Raw genomic sequence first — 8,425 nt, forward strand, 5'->3', positions numbered from 1 at the left:
CCAAGAAAGAGCTATACTGGAAGAGATCCCTCATAAGAAAAACAAGACCAAGGAGTCTGCAAACAATCATAAGCTCATCTCCCTGCCCTCTACCATAGCTATTCCCACGGGTGTTATTTCCCACACCTTGGCCTTCTCCATCAGCTGTGGTTTTCCTGTGGTAGGGTGGGTGACCCTTGCTGGATGCCAGGTACCCACCAAAGCTGCTCTGTCACTCTTCTCCTCAGCTGAACAGGAGAGAGACTATACTATAAAATTCTTGTGGGTTGAGATAAACTCAGGGAAATATCACTCACCAATTACTGTCATGGGCAAAACCTACTTGACTTGAGAAAATTAGTTTAATTTATTACCAATCAAATCAGAGTAGGATAACTAGAAATAAAAACGAAATCTTAAAAAGTCTTTCACCCGTCTCTCTCTTCTTCCCAGGCTTAACTGTACGTACAATTTTCTCTACCTCCTCCCCCTCAATGGCTCAGGGGGACAGGGAATGTGTGCCTTCCTCACTGCCTTGTTATCTCTCAGGTATGCTGACTCCTGTCTCCAGCTGCAGTTGCACACTATGCAAGAAGGGCTTTCCCCATTTAAAATGCATTATCCCAAAGGTGCTACCACCATCATTGGAGCACTCATCCTTGGCCAGCAGTGGGTCTATCTTGGAGCCAACTGGCATTGGCTCTCTTGGTTATGGGGGAAGCTTCTAGAAGCTTCTCACAAAGTTGCTCCTGTACCCCCCTGGCTACCAACACCTTGCCAGTACATCCTCTCAGCAGCCAGGCAAAGCTGGCTAGAGTGTACAGATTCCCTGTGCAGCAGCCACACAAGGGTTGCATACAAGGCATTTAATGTATCAAACTCATTTCTTACTGAGCAGTGTGTGAGAGCCCTTTTCCCCACTGTTTCCATCTCCATTTGGCATCACAGCCTCAGAGCCCGTGGGAAGAAGAGCGCTCTGGCTACCTCATTATACGTTCTTTAAAGTGCTACTGGGCCTGCAATGACAGCACTGTAATGACATGCCCCTTTTGCAGTGTTGCAAACATCAGCTAATAAAGTCTCTCAACTTCCTTCTGATCAGAAAATGTCTGTCTTCATCAAGATAGCCAGTAAAATTTGGCTTCTGATGGTGCAAGAAGAGTGCCTGGGAAAAAGAACCAACACAAAGACCAAGATGTTTTGCTGTTCTAACCCTTTCCCAGCGACATCAGTGTCTTACTCGTGTGCAGAAAGCTTGATTTTGATTTCAGGAATTTGCCTGTTCAAGCTCTTTTTTTCTTTTCTTTCTTTAATTTTTCTCTGTGTGCTATATAACCACAATGTGGACATTGATGGAGATATCTGCATGTTCTTTTATTTAGTCAGCCTAAATGGCATGAAACAATCTCTATTAGAAGAGGAGATGCACATTGGTACCTATTTCCCAGATGCACTTATCTTCATTTATTTAAATTTTAAATTAAGCTGTATTTTCTTTGAAAATAAAGGTCTGGACTTGGTTCAAAAAGTTACTTTGGATATAATAAAAAAGCACCATCACACTAGATGTTGGTTTAATTTTTATGTTGTCTAAAGCTCACCTGCCCACAGAAACTATATAGGAGTCTCTGAGTTGCTTGTTTACTTTCTGGCAGATTTCACTAAATGGAGAACCCCCTCCAGGGCACACATTTAGAAATCGACTAAACTCTTCCAATTTGAATTCTCATTTTTCAGTTGGGTGAATAATAGTCTAAGTGTGAACTTGCAACTTGCAAAGAATAATGCAGCTGTCTGCAAAATGTCACATGGAAAGAAAATTTTTTTTCTCCTTTCTGGACAGGAAACAATGGGGTCTATAATCAGGTGTGGTGCATCAGTTCATCAATGGAGTGAGGAAGAGAGACAGAATTTTTTAATAGTCCAGACAAACTGAAAGGTTGTTGAAGACTCCTAATATCTGAAATCCACTCACACAAAGCAGCCAGGTGGTTTGTTCAGTCTTTCCTAGGAGAAAAGCTGTTTATTCCACTACAAAGAGTCTCGGAGTAGGGCCAGGAGTTGTCTGAGGCGTGGAAACAGATGGGCAGAAGCTGCTCATTCCATTATCCCTTGAGCCATGCTTGTTCTGTCAGCATCCTGGCATCTTGTCTTCAGGGCTGTTTTGCTGTGGGCACCTGGAATCACATGTTCCCATCCACTACCAGTTTTTCTCTATAAAGAACAAAGTGGAAGTGACAACTTCTGTTACGTCCATAGCTGAAGTCTACCCAGCAATGTGTTACACAGTGTTTTTAAATAGTAAAATAGAATCATCTATACCTATTGCACCTAGGTTTAAACCAGAGATGGACAACCATCTCAGTGATATAATTTGACTCCAGCAAAAGTCAAAGCACTAGTGCTGATTCATGCCTTTTGGGATGGGAGACTGGCTGAGTATGTTAACTTGTTCTTTCAATGAATTCTGGGTACTTATTGAACTTTCATGTCTCAAAAATACCTGAGCTTGCATTTTCTTCTTGACATTTCCAACTGAACGAATCAAGGAGGAAATTTGCTTCAAAACCAAGAAAATTTCCACTGAGTTTTAAGACTTTAGAAGCATTTCAGATTTGTCCAGAGAGAGGGCCAAATTCCTGTTTATTGTGTCTCAAGCTGCCTTCATCTTCCTGTGGCAATTTATCTTAAAAGGTATTAATATTTCAAGTTTGTAGGAGGCTTTGATGAATATGCAAAAAGGCCAGGCTGGCCTTGTCATTTGTCTGGCAAGAAACAGAACTACAGACATAGGGAACTTTTAGTCCCATTCCTCCCTGTAGGGCACAGGTGCATCCTTCTGTGCATCCAGCACCAGAGCTCTGCCCTTGATGAGCAAGAGAGATGAACGCTCAGGAGATGGTAAGTTATCTTCAAACTGAAGTATTGTATATCAGGGAGAAATTCTTTACTATGAGGGTAGAGAGGCATTGAAACAGATTACCCAGAGAAGATGTGGATGCTTCATCTCTGAAATGCTCAAGGCCAGGCTGAATGGAGCTTTGAGAAGACTAGTACAGTCAGAGGCATCGCTGCCCAAGGCAAGGAATTGGAACGAGATGATCTTTAAGATCTCTTCCAACCCAAACCATTCTATGAGTCTATGATTCTAACAAGGAGACAAGACAATTAGAGGTCCTTCCACAACTCTCCATGTTTGCCTCCTACTCTGCCAGATCACTTTCTCTTGTGAAGAGTAGATTTAAGATACTGCCAATCGATTTTGCTATGTGCCCTGTACAATTAGTGGCTTCCACTCCCAGCAGCCTGATGTGGCCTTGGCTTCAGGGCAATCCACATGTACAGCACTGTACAAATCTGACTGGCACAATTTTCACATGCACTGAGTCCAGCATTCAGCCCAAGCCCTAGATCTGCCTCACATGAACATCTCTCCCTACACCACACACCTGTTTCCCCTTGGAATGAGAGAGGGCTTATGTGACAACTTAAGCTTGCAGCAAACTCTGCTGTTCAAGCCCAAGAAAGCCTGATTGCTCTGTGGTGCACAGGATGTACAGTACCTGCAAGAGGCTTGTTTTGGGATATGTGGCAACTGAGAAAGGGAATACAACACTATTTAATATATTCTTTTCTGACTCAAGTCACTCCCTTTCTCTTTCTAACCCCATGGTTATGAAAAAAATCCATTTGATTCCCATGGTTTCCATCAAGTAACACATGGCAAGTCAAGAAACAGCCATGGGGTGTAAGTTTCATCATCTTTCAAGATGGTAAAAATAACTGAGACGTTGTTACAGCATGAGTTGATCTGGCATATTACATTACAGACAGCAGGTGTCTGAAATATGTGGCACAGTATCTAAAATGCATGATAATGTTATAAAATATAAAAGGATATTACAAAATTGTACAGTTTAGATGACAGATAAAATACATGATTTGACAGCCATATATTTTCATTTTTTCTTTCCAGGAAAATTGTAATCTGAATACATTATTTCTAAGAAGTATTTGAAGTACTCTGCTGTAGAGTCATATAGTCAAGGGAAACTAAAGGGAAGGGAAGGGACAAGAGAAAAAAAAAAAAAAAAAAAAGAAATGAAGGTAGGATTTTGAGCTCACAAGTGAGAAAGCTTCCTTGTAGCAAACTGAGTTATTTCAATTTCTTTCCATCCCGATTAGTGAGAGATATAGCTGACCCAGGTATCTTTCTAACTTCTTATCAGATCCTTTACATATTCATGGTGTAATATCTGACTGGAGCTACTGAGACCACAGGTGAGTGCAGACTGCTGTTTTTGCAGTCCCATGAACCACAAACCTCAGGGAAGCCCAAGCTCTGGGGTTTGAAGGACAGGAAGCTGGCTGGAATACGAAATTTAGGTTTTGAAAAGGAGTTGGCATACAGTTAGAGGATTAGAAATAGAGACAGTTAGAGTCTGTCACATATCCTTCTTCATAAACGCTTTTAGTTTCTGCCTTCACTTCCATCCCACAACAAAGAGACAAGCCTCTGAAGAGAGTGGCAGGGTCCTGTGACACATTTAAGTCACCTAAAGTCTCAGAGGGGCATTGGATATGACAACATAGTACCTCTGGGAAGCCAGAGCCATCACTTCTAGCAGTTTTATGTCCTCTCAAAGTTTGATTGCAAAAATAAAATAAATGCAATGACATTTTGAGAAGTGTCTCCAAGACAAATATGTGAAGTACATCTGTGAACTCATATAGGGTCATAACAAGTCCCTAGGACCCAGTTAATCTTGAAGAACAGCATACAATTCTCTCATCCCAGAAACAGTGACAGGATAAAAAAATGACTGAAGGGAACTACTTCTTTTTTCAGTTTTTTGGTATTTACATTGGTACCTCCTGCATTGTGTGGGCTTAGCTCTTCTGATGGGTATCTTTAGGAGCCATGCACTCTACATCAAATACCTACTCTGGGCAGAGCACAAGAGTTTGATTTCCCTAACACTGACCATGCCCATGGGGACAAAAAACTGCCAGGTATTATGATCTTTCTTTGAAGGCGAGAGCATGATATGGTGTGGGTCGACCATCACTCAAAAAAGCATGGGTGAAGAATGGGTGGAGACAGAACCCACTCACCTGGGTCCATCCCAGTTAATGTGCAGTACCTGGGTAAGGAGGATAGTCCTATGGGATCACTCCCTCAGTCTGCAGACACTGGAGAGAAAGAGAGAGGGGGCATGATTTACACCTTGGTTGTGTTGAATCTTCTCTGGAGATCCTTCTATTTTTCTTTGATGCTTGAGGGAATTTAAAGCAAGAAAATTCCCAAGTGGCATGTCTTGGATATGTTCTTATAGTTAGGTGAAATGCATCTTTTCTGAACTCTTCTGTTTCAGAAGGAGCATTTGTCTTTGTTACAATGTCTTTGCCTAATGTTACCATGGAAATAAAGGGTTATTTATTAACACTCATTAAACACCTGCCTTCCAATTTGCTATCATGGGTGAATGGGCAGAAAAGAGTTTCTTCATGCAATTTTCAAAGGCTTAGGAGCAGAGAAGATTGATTTGTTTCAAAACTAAAGCTCTCTTTGGGAATCTGCAGCACAGCAAGAACCAGAGGTTGCAGGGGAAGCTCAGCTTATTCATTTGCCCAGTACAGCCAGCCCCACAAAGTGCAGCCAGCCCCACACCACAGCTTTCACCACTTCAGCCATCAGAACTGACTCCTGGCACTGTTTCAGTTGCTGTAAGACTTCCTTTCACCACCTCCTTTTCCTACTGTGTGCTGCAGCAGCACAGGTGTGAGGAAGTTTCCCCAGGCACCAACACACAGTTTTGCTTCTCTGTCACCTTACTTTCCACTTAAACTAAAGACATATTTGTATTTTAATAATCTGTGTGCTGTGATAGAATCCAGCATTTAGAAGATGTTTTCAGTTCTTTGTGAGGGAATGTGCCTGCATATCAAATGAGGAATTGTTGGGAAGATTGTGAGAAAAAATGACCTGCAGAGCTTTAAAATGCAGTCAAGTCAGGGCAATAATGCAGTAGAAGTGAACCACAGCAGGCAAAGCTCAAAGCAGTAAAGACAGAGAAGGCAAAGTATGTTTAGAAAAGGAAAAAAAAGAACTTTCTAAGCATTTTCCAGTCTTGCCAGAGAAGATTAGCTCCAAATGAGGGGGTCAAGGAAGATATTTGAATGAAGACCTTCCATTCAAAGAAATTTTTCTATTTATATGTTTGATTGCCCGCATAGTTCACTCCTTATGAGTGCCTTCCTCCCAAGCACCTACAAATCCCATGTATACTCATGCTACATAAATTGACGTGTCAAAAAAGATCCAAAATCCCTGGCTAGTTTCCCAGTTGAATATTATATATGGAAATGTAGGTGCTAAATGCAGGCAGCCATACAAAAATACAAGGTTTCTGTGTGTCCTGGTTTTGGACAAATTAGGGGAAAACACCTCCAAAGGAGCCCCCTATAGGAAACCAGACCCTCCGCAACCTCCCCCCCACCACCGGGTTCGGGAGGATTTCCTTCAGAGGGGAAGTGGAAAAAACTTGTTTATTAAGGCACAACAAAAAACACTCCCCAGCACAAGAGAAATAGCCCAAGATGACCACAGATGTTTTCACCAGTCCAAGAGGGTTGAGCTGTATCTCTCTTCGCCGCAGAGGGTACGGAGCTTCTTCTACGTACTTCTACGGGTACGGGGAGCTCCTGCCCGGAGTAGGTCCGATATCTTGGGGGGGGGGGGGGGGGGGGAAGGGAACAACGGAAACCGGGAAAAAGGAAAAAAAAAAAAAAATGGCAAAAAAGCAAGCCAGCGAAAAGCAGAGAAAAAAGAGAGGAAAGCAGAGCCAGCAAAGCATGCAGCCAGCAGCAAGCAAAAGCAGCAAGCAAGCTAAGCGGCAAGCCAGCAGCCAGCCGGGGCGGGGGGGGAAGGAAGACAAAACAAACTGAGGACAGGGAACAAAAACCACGATTGGGATAATGAGCATGAAAATGTCCTGTCCCCACGACATTCCACCCCTTATCCCATATCGTGAACATGTTACTGAACTTCCTTCCCACCTGCTCAAACCTTCCACACTTACACATTCTCTTCCATTCTCACTTGCTCTGACTTTCGACATTTACACATTTCCTTCTGTCCCATGTCTGTGTGGTTTAATGTACAAACAATGGCAGTAACATCTAGCAAATTGAGATGTTTGCATATGAGTCTCACCCCACAATCAGGTCTCCCTGAGGTACACATCGTGTTCTTCCATCTTTCTGCATTATCCACCATGTACAACCTGGTCCCTGAGCAAAGACAATCCCACGAATGGGTTTGTCTGTACTCGAGGCAGAATTGATCCACACTGTCCTCCCTAACAAACCTCTGATATGTGCCACTGGGACTTTATCTCCGTCTACTATATTCAGGGACTCAGACTGGGCAGGACCTGCTCAATTGGTGGAACCTCGGGTGTTAACTAACCAGGTGGCCTGTGCCAAATGCTGCTCCCAGTTTTTGAAAGATCCCCCAGCCAATGCTTTCAAGGTGGTTTTTAACAGTGCATTGTACCTCTCTACCTTGCCTGCAGCTGGTGCATGGTAGGGGATATGGTACACCCACTCAATGCCATGTTCCCTAGCCCAGGAGTTGATAAGGCTGTTCTTAAAATGAGTCCCATTGTCTGACTCAATCCTCTCAGGGTTACCATGCCTCCAAAGGACCTGCTTTTCAAGGCCCAAGATGGTGTTACGGGCAGTAGCATGAGACACAGGGTAGGTTTCTAACCATCCGGTGGTGGCTTCCACCATTGTGAGCACATAGCGCTTGCCTTGGCGGGTTTGAGGCAGTGTGATGTAGTCAATCTGCCAGGCCTCCCCATACTTGTACTTGGACCACCGTCCCCCATACCACAGGGGCTTCACCCGCTTGGCCTGTTTGATGGCAGCACACGTCTCACAGTCATGGATAACCTGAGAAATACTGTCCATGGTTAAATCCACCCCTCGGTCTCGTGCCCACTTATAGGTGGCATCTCTACCATGATGGCCTGAGGCATCATGGGCCCATCGCGCTAGGAACAACTCCCCCTTGTGTTGCCAATCTAAATCTATCTTTGACACCCCTATCTTTGCAGCCTGATCTACCTGCTGATTGTTTTGCTGTTCTTCATTAGCTCTACTCTTGGGGACATGAGCATCTACATGGCGAACCTTCACAGGCAGTTTCTCTACCCGGGTAGCAATGTCTTTCCATTCTTCAGCAGCCCAGATTGGTTTTCCTCGACGCTGCCAGTTAGCCCCTTTCCATCTCTCCAGCCATCCCCACAGAGCATTGGCTACCATCCATGAATCAGTATAGAGGTAGAGCTTCGGCCACTTCTCCCTTTCTGCAATGTCTAGGGCCAGTTGAACAGCTTTGAGTTCAGCAAGTTGACTTGATCCACCTTCTCCTTCAGTG

The 8,425-nt window shown here is 43.7% G+C and overlaps 1 protein-coding gene across 1 annotated transcript; it reads right to left on the reverse strand.

Moving 5' to 3' along the window:
• Positions 1-2,016: 2,016 nt before the first annotated feature.
• Positions 2,017-8,000, reverse strand: LOC128786493 (uncharacterized protein K02A2.6-like). Its single transcript, XM_053939780.1, has 3 exons — positions 7,451-8,000; positions 5,095-5,172; positions 2,017-2,193 (listed from the first exon to the last, which is right to left on the reverse strand). Exons 1-2 carry the CDS (start codon positions 7,954-7,956, stop codon positions 5,151-5,153), a joined length of 528 nt encoding a protein of 175 aa, XP_053795755.1. The 5' UTR covers positions 7,957-8,000; the 3' UTR covers positions 2,017-2,193; positions 5,095-5,150.
• Between the last annotated feature and the right edge of the window lie 425 nt (positions 8,001-8,425).

This window comes from Vidua chalybeata, chromosome 3, assembly GCF_026979565.1.
Source record: "Vidua chalybeata isolate OUT-0048 chromosome 3, bVidCha1 merged haplotype, whole genome shotgun sequence".
Taxonomy (NCBI): domain Eukaryota; kingdom Metazoa; phylum Chordata; class Aves; order Passeriformes; family Viduidae; genus Vidua; species Vidua chalybeata.